This window comes from Apostichopus japonicus, chromosome 11, assembly GCF_037975245.1.
Source record: "Apostichopus japonicus isolate 1M-3 chromosome 11, ASM3797524v1, whole genome shotgun sequence".
In the NCBI taxonomy this organism is placed as follows: domain Eukaryota; kingdom Metazoa; phylum Echinodermata; class Holothuroidea; order Aspidochirotida; family Stichopodidae; genus Apostichopus; species Apostichopus japonicus.
In genome coordinates, this window is record NC_092571.1 from 7691414 (window position 1) to 7710979 (window position 19566).

General features: G+C 38.3%; 2 protein-coding genes across 10 annotated transcripts in view; one reads left to right on the plus strand and one right to left on the minus strand.

Moving 5' to 3' along the window:
* The window catches only part of LOC139976126 (uncharacterized), a 31134-nt gene extending 21144 nt beyond the window's left edge, over positions 1-9990 (minus strand). The window contains exon 1 of the mRNA XM_071984563.1: positions 9832-9990. Within this exon, the coding sequence (XP_071840664.1) occupies positions 9832-9919 (88 nt within the window). The 5' untranslated portion in view covers positions 9920-9990. The remainder of the gene's footprint in view (positions 1-9831) is intronic.
* A 2757-nt stretch (positions 9991-12747) lies between these two features.
* Positions 12748-19566, plus strand: part of LOC139976127 (uncharacterized) — a 31358-nt gene continuing 24539 nt past the window's right edge. For 4 of the 9 annotated variants that reach the window (XM_071984569.1, XM_071984570.1, XM_071984571.1 and 1 more), the window contains exons 1-4: positions 12915-13108; positions 15694-15750; positions 17380-17415; positions 18298-18413. In XM_071984569.1, coding sequence (XP_071840670.1) covers positions 15721-15750; positions 17380-17415; positions 18298-18413 — 182 coding nt within the window. In that variant the 5' untranslated portion in view covers positions 12915-13108; positions 15694-15720. Of the gene's footprint in view, positions 12893-12913; positions 13109-15693; positions 15751-17379; positions 17416-18297; positions 18414-19566 lie in introns of those variants that run through there. The other 5 variants (XM_071984564.1, XM_071984567.1, XM_071984565.1 and 2 more) reach the window with 4 other exon arrangements.

Here is a 19566-nt window from a genome sequence, read left to right on the forward strand (position 1 = left end):
ATGCATCGAATGACACAAAGAAGTACACCATATCAAGATGAGATTTCGTTGTAAAATATGCGATAAAGGATTTAACCGTCATTTCAATCTTCGTCGACACAATCCATCATTCACGCTAGTAATCAAAAGGCGGGGATGGTAACTGACAGCGAGGATGACACTGACAGTGTGAATGGCAAAGATCGTTATGTGAATACGCGTCGTGTCGGCGTGAAATACAAACATCGTGAAAGTGATTCGACCGATGACCGCAGTGAAGAAGACGATGACCTGGTGGATACTGAGGGAAGTAATGAACATAATAGTTCGGATGAGCCGAGTGAAACATCAGACGGTACTAGTATTAGTGAGGATGATGATGGTGACGATCACGACGACGAGCGTGTGTGTGTTGGTGGGTGGGTGGGGGTGAGTAGCAATTTCAAAAAGCTACCGATTTATTATGTATATCTTAAGTAATATAGTCTTGTTCCGTCGGGAGTCTAAACTCTTTCGAAAGTTTATAATCGAAAAACCATAACACAAATCATTTCCCATTTGAATGATACGCCAACGTTTATGTAATCGCTGAAAACCTAACACGTCCTGTATCTAATAAGTTGTATCTGATGATATTATCACGACTTGTCCGACCGGACGGATTGACATGCTTAAGACATTTTCCGGGCAGACGATTTTATTTTTACTTCCAAGGAGACAAACTTTTCTGTGATGTGAGAATTAAATTTGATTTACTTTGTCCGGTCGGACATATTTTCCTTGCAAATAATGTCCGGTCGGACTTAAACTATATAGGAGAACAACAGTTACTGAGGTTGTAACGAGTGTGTACTCATTAGAAGCAGGCGCGTAGCCAAGGGGGCGAAGGGGGCAGCCGCCCCCCCCCCTTGAGCATATTAAAAAAAATAATAATAATGTTTTTTATGATATCGCTAGTAATTTCAAAAGAAAAAATGCTAAGATACAACTTACAAGGCCTGGGAAGTGCCATTTCCAGCGATCTGGGAGGGATTTTCAGCCCAAATTGTCTTGTACGCTTCGCACCAACTTATGTGGCGCTACGCTTAGATAGTTTGCAGAGCCGTATCAACGGCTCTGATAGTTTGCCTACAATTTCGCCCTCCCTTGGCAAATTCCTGGCTACGCGCCTGACTAGAAGTCTATACTTGAAAGTCATTGCAAATCTATAGTCAGTCACAATAGTTATAATATTTCCTATAGTTCAACACCGTATCATCGACTTTTGATATTGACGTTCAAGAAAGCAACGTCACTCAGAAGACCTGCCATATTGCTTTTGATGTTTGTTTGTTTTGGGTTTTTTCTTCTTTTTATTAACAATGCATAATGAAATTTTGAGACAATAAACACATGACCTTTCACGATAAGTATCTGCAAATAAGGTATATTGACGCTTGCATACTTGCATGGTTGACAATCTAAAACTCGACTCTATGACGATACCTATATACCTATATTTATATACTGTTGGCTTAGAGCATGTGCAGCCTATATCTGCAGTATTCAGCAGCTCAGATACAGAGATCAAAGTATAGATTGCTCAACAACCTAACCAAGATCACATGACAGATAAACTGTCTCTGAAGGGACTATAGTGATACTTCTTCATGTGTAATTTTCCAATGCCTTGATCTGTGAAGTTAGAGTATCGATGTATAAAGGGGACTAGTGTTTAAACTAGATAACGTGGTTTGGTTTCCCTGTCCGGGCTCTAACTTGGGTACCTTTCATTTCTGAAAAAAAGAGACCTTAAAGAGACATATATAGCTCAACGTGTACTTGTACACATGTAAACGGCGTGGTGGTTAAATAATAGCCCTAACTGGTTACTAGAGTTGATTTGAACTATCATTAATGATTTAAATTCAAAATGTCATGACCTAGATGACCTATGACGGCTTAATTGAATGTTGAGTCAAAAATTAAGTTAACTTGCGTAAAGCAGTGATTCCGTGTGAAATTTCGTGTACCCAAATTTGTATCTATGACTCGAAATTGAGTCCTAGTTACACGTTCCATGTGACCGGAATGAAAGTTTATCGAGACAAGCGTCACCTTTCGAGTGTTGAGTGAAATGAATGTTTAGTCAAAAGTAAAACCATTCCTGCACGGTGTTTGTAAGTGACATTCAAGTCAAATGGTGTCATGGATTGGATTTAGGAGTCCAGCATGAGTCAAGTCACATTAAACTTGTAAATCGAGTAAAAATGTTCGAGTCAAGTGTCGAGTCGAGTCAAGTAAACGCTGCAGTCAAAACTAAAATCTACACAACAACAAGATTACCGTTAACTCTATTCGAGTGAATGAATTTAGGTGTATGTGAGTCCAATTAAATTGATTCCGTGCGTTTCGAAAAAGGAAATGCATAATTTTGCCAAAACGTTTCAATAATTAACTAACAAATTAATGATCGAAAGTATATCATAAAATATATCAGCTGAAGACAGATTTCATTCATTGGGTCTGTTACACCGTGCCTCTTGATTTAAACAAGTCAATGAGAGAACGCACTGTTATGCATATTCAGTACCAAGGAAGCTCGAAGAACAGCTGATTTGTCAATGCGACTAGCAGATTCAGTGATAACAGTATAAAGTGTGCAAAGTCTAGCCTATATGATCACACATAATCTACTACACTTTGCACAACCTGCAATCATCATCACAACCTCTCTCTGACTAGGCCTACTAGCGTTACTGTAGAGAACTAGGTCTCTGCCTAGGCTACTAATATTACATTCAGACCTAAGACCTACTTACATTAAAAATGACGTTCGATGAAGCTGATTGAAGGAACATTGACTTACCATCTTTATTGTATATTCACTTCAGCAATAATCTCTCTTCCGAAGTCCTATTATATGAAATAGTTGTCCTGTCATAAAACCTAACGCACAGGAAGTTTAAAGTCGAGGAGAAAACAAACAGTATCACTAAGCCTATACTACTATCTAACAGGATGTGTGTACTATCAGGGAGTTGTGGAATAACATTCCCTGATAGTATGTATATGTACTGTATGCATACCTCAGCAATGTAGTATCATCATCAGTACCAAATACTGCTGACAGACCATGCATTTGGGGATAAATAATAAATACATGGGGCAGTTATTTTTACGACACTAAGCCAGGGGCGTCGGAGCCGGTACGGACCAATATTCACGGCGCCAAAAAAAAAGGGACTAAGAAAACAAAATGGCAAAAAATAAAGAACCCAAATGAAACAAGCAAGTAGGCTAAATGTGACAACTCTGGCATGGCAGGGGTCTTGTTTTCAAGCTCGGGAAGTGCTATTTCCTTCAATCTGGGAGGTATTTCTTCAAAATTGGCTCCATTACGCTACGCGCCAACCATGGTGGCGGGTAGCGTAGTTTGACCTACCAAACGTCCCCCCGATAATTATGATAGATGGCCACACTCTGATCTGCCGTACCAATCCCATATAGCTTCCGACGCCCCTGTAAGCGACCACAAATATAAAACTAAAACTGCAGTAATATGCATGTGTAACACCGGTGTGACACCGTCGCTGTTAAGTTTTGCATATTCATAACTAAACTCACATATTGGCGTGGTCTAGCTCTTATAACAAGAGCCGTTTTTCAAAAATGCTTTCCAAATTTTACCATTTTTACCCCTTTTCCGTTACTTTTAGCAACTATCACTGTCATTTTCAGTCATCAAAATGACACATTTCATTCACGAACAACATCGGCGGTACGTTGAAAAATAAGACAAATCATAGGATCAAACATTTTCTTCCTTTTTCGAAACGCTAATAATCGCTCTATAATTCAAGACGCATTAAACCTGTGAATCTGAATCAGAATGGTATCAAGTTTGACTAACTTGAATGTGTTGTCAATTCAAACAAATTAATTTACTACCAAAGACTTGACGTATACCTTGTCATTTATTTGACTATAGACTTAAATTTTAAAAGTTAAGTCAAAGTCAAATAAATGACAAGGTATCGTCAAGTCTATGGTAATAAATTAATTTGTATTAACGAGTCCAGCATGAGTCAAGTCACATTAATTTGTACGTATACCTTGTCAAAACGGTCTAGTATAAACCTTGATGTCGAGATCATTGAATGTGTTGTTAAAAGTTAAGTCTAGTCAAATATAAGACATGGTATAGTTAAGACTATTGTCGTAAATTAATTTGGATTAAATTAGTCCAACTGTGGACATGTCACATTACACATAATAATCGAGACAGAACGGTTTAGTAGATGTTCTTTCTAAAAGCCAAACATAATCTTGAAGAAAAAAATCCGAGCCAATTAATATGAAATTATGACCAGGCAAGTCCAGTGTGACTCACGTCTATACCGTGGAAGTTTGATTGTGTATCATAACCGCTTCTTGTCATTTATGTCTGCCGACTAAGGAGCCCAACTTATTAATAGATAGAGGAGGATTCCAGAGATTTAGCATATTTTAATGTTGAATGTATATATATATTGAAGACCGGAACAGCTATGAAAACACTATTATCAGTTAAGTCGGCTGCATAAAGTCACTACTTAAAATGTTTTAAGACGTATTGCCCGTTGCACAAGGAATGGACATTTGATAACGTTTGGACCCAACGTTGAAGTATTGTTACGTACGAATATTTAAAATGATCAATATGTATAGCGTTAACTAAATACATAGGCAAGGTTAGTGTGTTCGAACTAATAAATTACAATACCTTAGCAGGCGCGTATCCAGGATTTTCACACCCGGGGCGCAAATTACTATCTAAGCGTAGCGCCACCATCGGTTGGCGCGCAGCGTACAAGAAAATTTCTTATTTTGATACCCCCAGATCACCGGAAACGGCACTTCTCGGGCTTGAAATGACCAACCAGATGTACACTTTTTGCCTGAGAACCAAGTATTTCCTAATAGTTTTTTTTTCCATCCATAACCTTTTTGAAGATTGTCAACCCGGCACACATCATGTTCGACCTGATCGCATCTCCTGTGTGTCTTTGCTTTTGTAGGTGATTCTACGTCGCGGCCCACAATACCCGTCAGCCCCACTTTTCAAGGTTTTAAGCCCCATATTTGTTCAGAATTTGAAAATTCACATTTCTCATGAATAAACTCACTTGAAAACATACCCATAATGTTGTACAAAATTTCATCTATGGACAACCAATATAGAAAAACTTCCTTCAACCCCTAACAGACCGGTCAAAATTGCACGAGTAGAGGGAAGTGTGATGTAGAATGCTGGTCAGAAATTTTCGAAAATTCAGACACAGTTAATTTATTGGTGTACAAATATTAAAACCTGTTCTAACGGCTATTATAAAACTTGGTTGAAGGAAATGAAAAAATAGCAGATATTTCCGAAAGCGAACACTACACACATAGGCGTAGGAGGCGCGGCGGCAGTGGCGGAGCTAGGGGTATTGGTCAGGAGTGGCGAGAATGGTCTGAAGGGGCGCTTTCGACACTATCTAAGCGGAGCGCCACCACTGGTTGGCGCGTAGCGCACAGAAAAATTTTGAGTAAAGATACTCCCTAGATCGCCGGAAATGACCCTTTCCGGGCCTGGCTAATTTGCATATAAACGAAGAATAAATAGGTGTCATCTCCAAATTACACCAACAAAATGTGACAAATGTCAATAAGTAGATGAGAGCGCAATGAAAAAGTCAATAATCTAGAATAAGTAAAAAGTGGTAAAGGCTGAAAAACGCGCCAGCAGTCCATTTGAGTCCGTCGGGGGGGGGGGGCATGCGCCCCCTGACCGTATGGACGCTCCGCCACTGCGCGGCGGGGGTGCAGCCCCATAATTCGCCATTACTAATGTAAAAGAGAGCTTTGACATAATTGGACCTCCATGGTTTTTATACATCTACATGAGACATGTCGTTGTTTACATTAGCATCCCGCGGTATACTGCGCAATTTGAACGGACCGCACGGTACATGATGGCATGCGATGTAATAACCGATGCTTGCTTATATGATATCGACATTGACACGTTGAACGCGCGCTTCGCGCGCGAAAATTTTGGGTTATTTTTTCAGGCAAGTCGGACAGTTTTGAGGATTTTCATCCTGGAACGCCATTTTCATGCTCACTGATATGATGTGATATCTGCTGTTTGCGTTACAAATTCGAACAGGCGCGTAGCGAGGAATTTGCCAAGGGAGGGGCGAAGCCTGTAGGCAAATTATCTCAGCGTAGCGCCACCATAGGTTGGCGCGAAGCGTACAAGAAAATTTTGGCCGAAAGTGCCTCCCAGATCGTTGGAAATGGCACTACCCAGGACCATTTGTTAGCGCGAAGCGTACAAGCAAATTTTGGCCGAATGTCTCCCAGATCGCTGGAAATGACACTTCCCAGGCCTTGTAAGTTGCATCTAAGCACTTTCTATCTTGAAATTACTTAGCGATATCATTTAAAACAATGCTGAATGGGGGGGGCGGGCGAAAATCGTCATGGTCCCTGACGACACGGTCGAGTTCGAGACCAGCCACAGTTGGTTTCATAGCACAATTCTACACACGCGTTTTGATAGACCATATATAGTATATATATAGATCATTAGTGAGAGAGGAAAATGGAAACGTCAAAAAATTGAGTTGTCGGTGAAAGGGGTAGGGTGAGTTACACTTTTACGAAATCATTGATCCGTCACTGGCTACCCTTCAGCGCTGTAATGATGTCACTGTTCCTCTTTCTCTTCCCGGTGTCTTTTTCTTTTACTCCCTCCTTTTCTCCTTCTTCTCTCCTTCTTCTTTTTCTTTTCTCTTCCTTCCTCTCCTCCTCTTCTTTTTCCCCTCTTTTTTTCCTTTTTTCTTCTCTTTTTTTTCTCTCCTCTTTTTCTTACCCGGGGGGCGCGCGCCCCCAACGCCCCCCCCCTGGATACGCACCTGCTAAGTTAGGCCTAGCAGTTCGATTGCAAGATATTTTTAAATCTAATTTAAGACACAATATAATATAAAATACAAAACTGCTAACACTGCCTATAGCGGCTTATGTCAAAGCGCTTTCGTTACCACCGCTATCCCTACCACTGCAACCCCTTCCCTCCTCCCCACCCACTCCTTCTCCACCCTTCCTCCCTACACCTCTCCCCCCCCACCCACCCACCCACCTACCCTTCCGAAAGTCCGGTCTTGTTTACATATTACGACTTTTTTCCGTTTATTTTAGACTTCCTGTCATTGCCATAGACAAATATTGCCCACTCACTGGATCCGGTACACAACGAAGGAACAAATATACATACGATCTTGAGTTATCAAAAGGAACGTGTATATATACGATTCTGTTGATCTTATGAACTTAATCATAACTATAATTTTTATTTGTTTCTTGATCAAGGGTCAAAATTCAAGAAACGTGTAATGGGATTGTAAACAAGGCCGCCATATAAAGTACAAGTGCCTGAGAATCTTTAATATATAACCTACGTTGCTAGGTTTCCCTTTGGTCAACCTTTTCTTTCATAATTGATGATTAATGAATCAATATTATTATTGATTATCGCTTGACCAACACTTAGAAATATTCTTGTTTTTTTCTCACGAAGTGAAGTTCAATGATTGTGTGAGTGGTGAACAAATTTGATTCGAGTTTCAAAGTTTCGTCACCCAAATAATGTATCTCCGAACTTGCATGGTAAAATTATATTGGATTACTAAGGATTTTACTATCTTTAACAATAATAGTCACCATGCATGACAAAAACAACAGGATATTGATCAAATTCAACGCGAAAAGCTATTTGAAATGAATAACAAATAATTACAAATAATAACTCTGTTGATTTCTTGCACACCGTTGAAGCCCAACTGCTGTTAGTGCAGGTTGTATATTATAATGGTCGTTTTTCATTTTGTTGTAAATGAACATTTAAAGCGGCTGGGGTTGTAAGTCTATCTTGACGGACCATTATTCATCCTTTGATGAGCAACGTAAAAACTCAACAGAAAAACATGAAACCTTTTATTGATGCCATTTTTTTTGTATGAAGTTAAGAACTGAATTAAAACAATAAATTAACATTAATATCTAAATTTTTACTTAGAAGTTGACGGCATGATCGGCTTAGACGGTATGTATCTTCAAGTTTGCTCGAAAGTATGATGAAAAAAATTGTTACAGTTATTTTACATTTTAACTGCATGCCACGATATCACAGAGGCATTTTTACCTCGCTGCTTGAGATATTTTTATTAACACTATACGCCATGAATGATAATAGCTTGAAAGGTCAGAAAAACCACAGGAAAATACTTCATATCAGAAAAGCAACAGTAAATAATCTTTTTCGATATGTTATGAGCATTTCTCTATTTTTGTGTGGCTCGGATGTCAGAGTACAGAAATATGAAGAAGTACATGTAAGGGTGAAATTGTAGCAATTTTAGAACCGGAATTTCGGCATTCCAAGAGCAGCGTTTCATAAACAGGTAAATAAACTTGTTTACAAGTGACAAAAACAGTTTCATGATACGGAAATTGAAAGTGCCATAAATGACCAACGTGTCTGTCTAGTGGGGGCAAGGGGGAAGCAAATGAGAACTTCTAAAGGATTTAGGGACGATAATTAGATAGTTCGCATATATCAGACATTTTGTTAAAAAATAATTTCAAAATCGAAACAGCATTCAATCGTCACTTGTAGTTTTTCTTCTTGTCATATCAATATAAGTAATCTACCTACATTATAAAGTCTCAAAACAGACTCCGTCGGCTTTGCATAAATTCGGGAAATTCAAGAAAATTCTGGAAACATGAAGAAAGAATGACAGAGTTTCTTTCTTTCAATAAAAGTGAAGTTATAGGCCTATGTAATAATATTTCCTACACAGTTCTCAACCAGCCTGACAAGAGAGAACTGTAGAGAACTATTTTTTGTTATGGTTTTGTGTGAACATTAGTGATCAAAGAGAGAATAGGTAGCTGGTAGTGGTGCAGGGACAGGGTGGGTGGGTTGGGGTGCGTGCGGAGTGGTTCAACCGAGTTAACAACATGCCATGCACTTTCGCACTTTCTTCGATAACTTTATAATTCTGTGAACAGGATATTTGATTCAAGTTGTTATTTGGTATTTTGGCTAAATATGGCAAGACGTACATTTCAACTTAACGTATCCTTGTTTACCGGCCATGATCTGAGTCAGTCTTACCGTTTCTAGACATTCAAACTAGGGGATGTATAGGGAGGGGAGGTGGAGGAGGTATACTAATGTACTCTACGAGATCGATAGTAAGTATATGTTTAATGGTTCAATTGAAACAAATAGTCCCCTGCCAGGACATTTTCCATGTCAGTATTATTCTCACGATACATGTGTTAGCAAACTCACAGAACATGCTTGTCAACTTCTTTGATCTCTTCTCCATTATAATGCACTGTATTCCAAAGGAAGCCTTCAAATTGATCAAATTGAAGTGAGAGTGTGCAGTCCCTTCCCTCTTTCCCACCCCACGAAGTACCGTAGTTATTAGCGCAACTGCGGGCCTAAATTATAGTCTAAATATGCCTCCAAATGTATACCATTTGACATCGATACAATTTCAATGTTTTCAGGAGGGTAGCCAGACCCCTTCTTCTTCTACGACCGTCGGTTTCACGGCCGTAACATTCCACCCCGCCGTCATTAAAGCTTGGATGAGTCTCTGAGTTGACAGTTGATAGAAAAAGTATACCACCGAGCTGGCACAGAATGAATCCCTACTATATTAACCGCCTGGTCCGTAAACAGATCGATATAGTCATATCAGACATAATCAAGATTTAAAACTTCGGATATCTAGCCTCGACTCAAACAAAATTATATAGATTTACCTAATTTTGGCGCCTCTTCCGCTATCATGCACAAGGTAAGGTATTGCCACACGATGCCGAGTAGGACTACTCTCCTGTACGCTGCCATTTTAACTTGTGCGTTTATAGATTGGTTTTGCTGCGTTAAGTACAAATATGACTTATTGACATAAACTGCATAACATATCGTACAAGTTGAAACATGACCTTTGGTGCCAAAAAATTCCTTCTTGTTTATCGAAGATTTGAATCTCTTTATTCAAAGCAAATATAGCTGCAGGGATCAAATTTGTTACGTAATAGCACGGACGGATCTTGAAAAGGGACCCAGCGATCCTTTCATCTTAAACCTTCGGTTATCATATAATGCAGGGGTTCCCTTAATGAGGTGCATGAACCCCCAGGAGGTGCGTGAGTCCATCCCAGGGGGTTCTTGAGACGTTTATGAAAGTCAAAACTAGAGTACTTTTTGTTGAACTAAAATGTAATATATCATATAATTTAGTAAGGTACAAAAGTCGTAGGCCTACCTGTCGACAAATCCTTTTCGCGTTCCATACGCATATGTTGCCATAGTAGTACCGTACCGTGCATTTTTCATTACATTATTACACTATGAACTTGTTATGCGTATTATAGTATAATAATGACTCAGATCGTGTCTCGAAAAGTTGGGGGTTCGTGGACAACTCTGCCATCCACAGGGGTTTCTTGTGGGATAAAGTTAGGTAAACCCTGATATAATGAATGTATGAAAATATCATTATCAACGTATAAAGGTGATGGGCTAAATATGGTTACATGATTATTCAATATGATAGTGGTGATGATTATAGCAATAGTTGCAGACAATGTTGTTGACTACACATATGTGTGTAACATTGACCTACTGAGTAATTAAATATAAGCAATAACAAGCGTATATATAGAATGTACAGTGTAGCTTGTGTACGTACATGGCATGTACTGCATAAATCCCTATTGTAATTCTACGCATTTGGCTCTACAACAAGGGAAAGACTTCTCTATTAATAATTGATAATAAGTTATCAGGTCAATATTAGCTGTATTCATAATATCATCTAATCTTAACAAGCTAATTTACTTAACACGGTCTGCATTAACATTTATTTGCAACGAACGTGATAAATATTTTATATTATAGATAATTAAATTTGTTTATCATGTAATTCAAGGTGCTCATCTCGGTAGACTAGTTCAAACCAGAAAAAAAAAATGATAATGTCCAGATACTACACTGGAAAACTCATCATGTTGATGCATCAAGGTTTGTGCAAATGTTGCAAAGTATGCCTGCAGGAGGCAAATATTGCATTCTCTCGACCCAGAACAAATTTACATAGTATTCCAGTGACTGGGTTGTGGAAGCAGGTATGTATACATTATACATGTATACCCATTTATGATGTTGAAAGAAACAGTTATACATGGGTAATTGGGTCCTAATTGACATTTTAGAAATCCATAAAAAAAAAATCTGAATTAAGGCAGAATAAAAACTTTCAGTCTAAATGTGTAAAAGTAAGTTGGCCTGACGTTTCGATCCTAGCAGGATCTTCTTCAAAGGTCAGATCCTGCTAGGATCGAAACGTCAGGCAAACTTACTTTTACACATTCTCTTACACAGGCTCTCTAGTGGATAAGCAGTTTCCTAACAGTTTTATTTTATTTTAACTTTCAACCTAGTGTGATGAATGGTGTTCAATTGAAGTGCGGCTTCTCTGAAACATCCTTGATGGTTGCATTTGCCTTTAAATGAATACCAGCCTTGTGCACAATATTGCAGGATTGTTCTGACCTCATGACACCCTCTAGGTGTCCAAATTAAGGCTTTACTGATGAATATGAATAACATAAATGCGTACGAAATTGCTCGTGTAATTTGTGACATTGTTCTAATATACACTACCCGTCCTGACTGTCTTCTACTTGACACCTCCTATTTCTTCACAGAGACATATTCAAATACAAACAAAAACATATATTTTTTTTATTATCTATCTTGCAAATATACGAAACTATTTTGAAGTTGAGTAAATACATTAGGAAGTGGTTATGATACATGGTCCGTGTGGATTTGATTATGCCTAAGTTGTTTTGCAATATATGCCATGCATGGCTAATAATAGAAATACTAGGAGTCTTAAAGTATATAAAGCTTCAGAAAGTTATAATCGGCCTAACTATTCGACAGAATACTTTCTTTTGTTTCCTAAAAATTTTGTAAATAAATTGGATTTTTTCCCCTCCCCCCCCCCTGTTGTTTGTAGTCATGCATGGCGAATAGTGTGGATGAGTTTTGTTAGTAATTGGACCGTGATACTTTAAGCATTGCAATGTGGGTAGATCAGTTTTCGAAATATGTACACTTTGCGGAGAGGGGTCTTTTCAAAGGTTCTCTTGGTTAGTGGGGTGAAGGCAGGGGTAGGAGCCGGGGAAGGACATCGGGGCACGTGCCCCCCCCCCCTTATTTTTTGCCAAAATAGGCAAATGTGCCCCTTTGATGAAGAACTGTCTTTTGGATATATTAAGCCTTTGTTAATTTTAATATTTTAGTTTTGTTATTTATTTTTAGTCTGTACATGCTATTTTTAAAATGGCATCTCATATGAAAGGAATTTAAAAAAAAAACTCGTACTAGTAATATATAATCTATTCACGTATCCATCTCAGAATCATTAGGATATTATTACTCCTTACGTATATACACTGTATTATTTGTACTTTTTACTTTCTTTTTTTCCTAGGGAGTCTCCTACCTTGTTAAGTCTTTTTAAGACTTTATAGGAGACTTCCTTTCTCATTTTAAACATTGGCGATAAAACAAATAAATGAATATCTTTTGGTAGCACAATCTAAATAAATAGAAAAATCAATGTTGCCGCTCATTCTACTAGCATATTATTCTATACTACACCTGGTCGGTCAGTTTAATCATGTTATGTTGCAATATTTCAAATATCTCGTCAATTCCGCGCCCAATTTACTTTCCAGGTTGTAAAATTCTTAAAATAACTACACAGAATTTTGAAACACGTCTCAAGGTATATTCATGCGGAATGGAAGGCGAAAAGGAATATTTAAATGTTTTAGATCCGCGAAACAGTTTGTTGCTGCTCGATTTGTATTGCTCATATGTAACAGTATACTTCTCTATGGGTGGGTCACTCACAGTACTACTACTAACCACAGAAACATGCTATATGTTCAACGACGTTTCAAAGTGCCAAGAAATTGAAATGCGGCGTTTAATTTTAATTGAACAAAGATAAAACTCGTAGGATTTTACCAAAGCCTTTATCGATCAGTATTATATTACCGCTAGACTTGGTGTTTACTGCCATGGCAGTGACACAACGGACGATTGCAAACATGGCTTACCTGACCTAGGCCTAGGCCTATAGCTTCAACAAGTTAACTATAGTAGTATACCTGTAGGCTAGTACTAGTAAAGTTATGGTTGTGTTAAAGCCACAGTATTTTCTAGGTATAGGCTATATCCAATTGCTAGGATATGAAAGTAGAAAAGTAGAATTCAACACAAGCTTTGGTGGTTGCAAGCTTTGTTAGGACTGAAATGACAGTCTACTCATGATGTTTGTCCAGGAGCCTAGGCCTATATGGGCCTAACTGATTTTAAATTACTACTAGGCTAGTAGTATAGTAAAGGCTTCATAATTGACGCACCCTCGTAATTGACACACCTTCATATTTAACTAGCAACGATACAGCAGGCCACCTAAACTTTTTCAGTGAATCAGAATTACATATTTCATGAGTTTGAATCCATGTCAGCTATTTGCTGACCAAATAATATTTTTATTAAGCTTTTAACACCCTCCCCCAAGTTTTGCACGTTTTTTGGGCATTTGGAAATCTTACCCCTAAAATTAACCAACATTACCTCAATATGATAACACTACTCTCTGGGACCTGACCTGTTTGAGCTTAGAGGCTCAGAGCATTGCAAACAGCATCCAAAGTCAATGGATGTATACTAGGCCTACACTACAGTTACAGTAGCTTATCGATGAATGTGTCAATTTAGGGGCATGAAAGAACTTGACACAGCAGACATTTTGTGGTCAAATTCTGCTCAATTGTACATTGCGTATGCACAGAACAATAAATATTTTGAGGTCATTACATTTCTGAGGAACTACACATATGAAAAATGCATACAGTTGAGTGATTTGAATTTTCCTTGATAGACATCGTTGATCAAAACCTTAACTAGTGCGTCAATTATGAGCCCACCATGCTACTACATAAAGAAATTTCTGATTTGACACTTTGAGTAAATTAAGAGAAAGCGCATTGAGGACACAAGCAAAATGCATCACACCATTTTGTGTCATAAGGGTAACTTCTTTAGGGGCCTCAAAAACAAAAGTCTATAGTGAACCTTATGAAATGCCCACGTACCTGTACACAGGCTACAGTACAGAATAGATTTTCTCCCGGGTGCTTTCCAAGTTATATACTTTAGCATTGCTTCTCATTGCATTCCAGGCTTCATTCACTTGAAATTTGTATTTAATGGACATTCTTACCACAAACTTGATCTGTTCGTAATGATTTATGTACTTTCACAGATTGGTTTGCAGCAAATAAGCTATCCCTTAATATCGATAAAACAAAGTATATCGTCTTCAATGCAAATAGAGTTATGGCTAACTTTATTATTGATGTCAATGGTAAACCACTGCAAAAGGTTGATTCCGTAAAATTCTTAGGTGTTTTTATAGACTCCAAGATTACTAGGCGTGAGCACATTAGCCACATTTCCTCTCTTGCTGCAAAAGGCGTAGGCATCTTGTCAAAACTTAAACACACCCTTCCTAGGAGCGTTCTAAGGTCTCTTTATCAAACACTAGTACTACCATACTTGACTTATTGTTGTATCATTTGGTCTGGCACAAGTAATCATTTGTTAAACAAGCTAACTATTTTACAGAAAAAAGCGATCGGACATATTACTCTCTCTCACCCAAGGGATCATACAAACGTGTTATTTAAGTTTTTGAATTTACTGAAGCTTACTGATCTGATTACCCTCAATGTCCTCAGTTCTGTTTATCGTTCATTACAGGGAATGCTACCAAATACTCTGAATGCCTTCTTTACACAAACCTCAAACATCCACACTCACAATACTAGGCACTTGGCTGATTACCTGCACCCAAGACAATGTCACAACAATTTCTCTAAAAATAGCACTTTGGAATCCCCTACCTTTCACTTTAAAGGCAATGCCTTCTTTAGTTGCTTTAAGAAAAAGTTTACAAAAGCACTTCATCAAAATGTACTAGAACTGCGAAATCAAACTGGGGGAAGGGGGGGGTGAGGGAAGAGAAGGGAGTGGAAGGGGTGGTTCTGTTTGTTTTTGTTTTGTTTTTTTGGGTTCTCTTTTCTATTTGTAAAGTTCTGTATTTTTTCAGGGAGTGTCACTACCTGACAAGCCGTATATGTTTTTAGTACACTTTCACAAATTTTGTTTCTTATCTCCTTCTATGTCATATATCATACTTATGTTGTGATAGAACAAAAATTAATAAATGAAAATGAATGAAATGTTATAGAACTGATCTCATGATCACCAGTTCCATCTGCAAAAAAAAACAAACAACTAATGTAAGATTATGTATTCTTTGCTACTGAAATTGTCATCTACTCTTTCTCTTATATTTTATAAATGTATATTGTCAAGCTATATCAAAAGTCAAGCAGTGACCAAAGCTGAATATATGTAACCTTGTGAAAAGCACACAGGTCAATATTAAACATATAAAGTCCTATATTGTTGATATTTTAAACAATGGCTATACCTTCGTTTATTTTTTTCCTCTCGCAATTCCACAGATAACTTAGTTGTAATTCCTGGCTGACATGAATCTCTGGACACTTTTAACTATTTTGGTGAGTATTTGAAGATAGAAAACTTGAGATTTGTTCGATACAAGTTACATTACTTAAATGTCTGATGTATAGACCCCAACTACAGCACGCTATCATGGAAAAGTTTCTTGAGATTTTGTAATCGACAGATAAAGTGACCTCTTTTTACCAATTAGTCTGCAATGCCTGCCACATATTTTTTCTTGTTTGTGGCTTATTTTGTTAATGCTGTATGATTAACTACACTGTAGACATGAACATATTTCCACACAGTGTTTACACAAAAAGCCTAATGGTGCTAAGAAGCTATGAAGGCTAATTGATGTTGATTTATGACCGTGGCAGGTCGATTACGTAATCCCAAACTTTCCTAGAGCTTGTGCTATAATTGGAGCCAATAAAGCAGATCTTTAACAGACCAACACAACGAGATACTAGTTAAGTATGTAGAGGATGTCAAATTTTGTTACTCTGTGATAGGCTAGGCCCTAGGTGTTAATAAACCTACTGTAGGTTGTAGGGACTTGCAATATGAAAACTTTCCAAGGTGGCTACCTAAGTTGTATAGAAAATAAGTCGTCGCTGTGCTGAAATGGTTGTCTTTGCTATTATCTTTTATTTGGAATGACCAACAAACTGTCAACAAACTATGAACTTAATGTTAATTAAAAAATTACTGCGTTGAGCAAAGTTCCTGACGTCTGAGAAAAATCTCATGACTTACTGTAACTTTTTGTGACCCCTCAGTTTGCAGACTGTCAGAATTTCCTACCCTCAAAGTCTCATTAAAAATTAAATCTTGAGAATGTTAGAATATTTTAGGGGTACTCTTTGGTAGTGAATATTCACGTCTTTATGACAGCGTACCCTTTGCCAGCTTCTTTGGCCCATCTGAGGAGTTTGAGGGAATGTTAAACTCAGTCAATATTATTGCCTTTGTTTATTCCAAACATTCATCTAAGTGGGCTGTAGTATTTAACTTTCCATTCATTAAGCTTAGGATTTTCCAGTCTTTAATAAAGAGTATTTGTTTGTACAATTGCGAACTGTGGGGCACAACGAAGGATCTTGATCGCAAAATTGACACTTTTCAATTTGGAGATTACTTCGTAATATTCTCAACATGAGATGGATCAATAACAATTGGTTATCAAAGATGAGTTCTACAATGAAACCAACCAAACATCTTGGTGATCCATAGTCACACATAGAAGATTGAGATTTTTCAGTCATGTACTGTAGCAAGACTCCAGGAGGCCGCTCCAGCAAAGGTTGCTTTAAGAGAAGCATTGAGACATACTGCTAAACCAGTAGGAAGGCCCGTGACTACCTTGCTTGGAAAAATAAAGTCGCAATTTAAGGACGTTAACATTAACAATAATTAGCAATAAAACTTGCGCAAGATAGTGATACTTGGCAGAGGTTAATCACTGAGCATGTCTGATAGACGAGACTCAACTTTCTACTACTACTACTACTATCCATAACTGTACATTACATTTGGCTGTATGCTGGACAACATGTTTTGATGCAATTAACACTGAATGCCATTACAGAGGCATTGCATAAATTGTGTGAGTGAGGTCCCTTGCAACAATAGAAAGATTGACATACAGTAGAATGAATACATTGTATATTTTCTCCTTGCAGTTTATCGCATCAGCTGACGTTCGTGTCGTCGGACAGGTAAGTCGCCCTTGTTTCTGTCACGTCGTTACCTGAAAATAACTATCGTTAATTTGGCCAACTGGATTAAAGGACTAAGCCTGTATACAGTGCCATTCGACAATACAGCTGCATTTTGCATTCGATCTATCAGGCATGGGTATTTGCATATAATGTGCAAATGTGGAGAGAGAAAAATAATACATCTGAAAATATATTCCTCGATTGAAGTCCACCCGGATGTTACTGTGAAGATAGACATATCAAATCGCTGCAACCAAAAGAAAGTTATTTTTTGAAAGGGTTCTGAGACACAGCTTTTTCAATAACTTTTTTGCAAACACAGTATTGGCTTAATCAATTGGAGGGAGGGGGGGGGGGGGGATGCGGGTGGCAGAGAAATAATTTTTGTACCTCATCCACTGACCAAATTACTTGAAGATGTTCTTATTCCCATGAGCCAACTGAAAAGTATACATTAACTGTGTAAAATAGAGTTTACTATATGAACATTATCTATTTGATCTATTATCTATGACAGTCACAGGTGGATTCCTTCATGCCTACTTCTCAAATTAAATATATTTCATATCTTCCTATTAGTTATGACTTAGTCAAAGTGTTTGTGACCATATAAATCTGCCATCTTGAGTAATGTATTCTTTCTACCATATTGGGTAAAGGGGCATTTTTTCTTCCTTGTCAGAATGGTTTAAAAGTTGCCGCAGCATTTGTCGGACGACAGTCACTGAATAAAGCTATCGTTGCACTTAAAGTAATAGTTATGTATGCTAAAGCTCACCAGAAATGAAAAATACTACATAGTTGTAGTATTAAAGTAAAGTAAAGTTTCGATGAAATTTATCTACTTGTAATGTCTCCTCTCTCCCCTTTCTCCTCAAGGAATGTCAAAGGTCAGAAACACGTTTGACCTATACAGAAGCAGGATGTGCGTCTGGACCACAGACACATGATTTCTGTTCACCTGGGCAAAAGTTAGCAAACCGTTGTGAAGGAGAGTAAGTTTGCAATTTTAAAATGAGAGAGGAACACACAAGTGTTTCTTCATGTATAGTTTTCACAGACACCCACTGCCCAACTGAAAGCAAAATGGTATCAGCTATTAATTGTGGGTAAGATGGCAGTAGGTGGTGTTCAGTGGTTCGGTCTTAATGCAATGTAAATTAGGAGGTAAACAACTCCAAATCCAAGTTGCAATCGGTCATGGACAGAGATAATTTGTGGTGTGCACCCATCGATTGTCTTTGTGTGTTGTCAGTGGTAAGGCTATTTACACTCATCCATTGTTCTTTGTGTGTGGTCAGTGGTAAGGCTATGTGCTCTCATCCATTGTTCTGTGTAAGGCTATGTGCACTCATCCATTGTTCTTTGTGTGTGGTCAGTGGTAAGGCTATGTGCACTCATCCATTGTTCTTTGTGTGTGGTCAGTGGTAAGGCTATGTGCTCTCATCCATTCTTCTTTGTGTGTGGTCAGTGGTAAGGCTATTTACGCTCATCCATTGTTCTTTGTGTGTGGTCAGTGGTAGGCTATGTGCACTCTTCCATTGTTCTTTGTGTGAGGTCAGTGGTAAGGCTTTGTGCACTCATTCGTTGTTCTTTGTTTGGGGTCATTGATAAGGCTATGTGCTCTCATCCATTGTTCTTTGTGTGGGGTCAGTGGTAAGGCTATGTGCTCTCATCCATTGTTCTGTGTAAGGCTATGTGCACTCATCCATTGTTCTTTGTGTGTGGTCAGTGGTAAGGCTATGTGCACTCATCCATTGTTCTTTGTGTGGGGTCAGTGGTAAGGCTTTGTGCTCTCATCCATTGTTCTTTGTGTGGGGTCAGTGGTAAGGCTTTGTGCTCTCATCCATTGTTCTTTGTGTGGGGTCAGTGGTAAGGCTTTGTGCTCGCATCCATTGTTCTTTGTGTGGGGTCAGTGGTAAGGCTGTGTGCTCGCATCCATTGTTCTTTGTGTGGGGTCAGTGGTAAGGCTTTGTGCTCTCATCCATTGTTCTTTGTGTGGGGTCAGTGGTAAGGCTATTTGCACTCATCCATTGTTCTTTGTGTGGGGTCAGTGGTAAGGCTTTGTGCTCGCATCCATTGTTCTTTGTGTGGGGTCAGTGGTAAGGCTATGTGCTCTCATCCATTGTTCTTTGTGTGGGGTCAGTG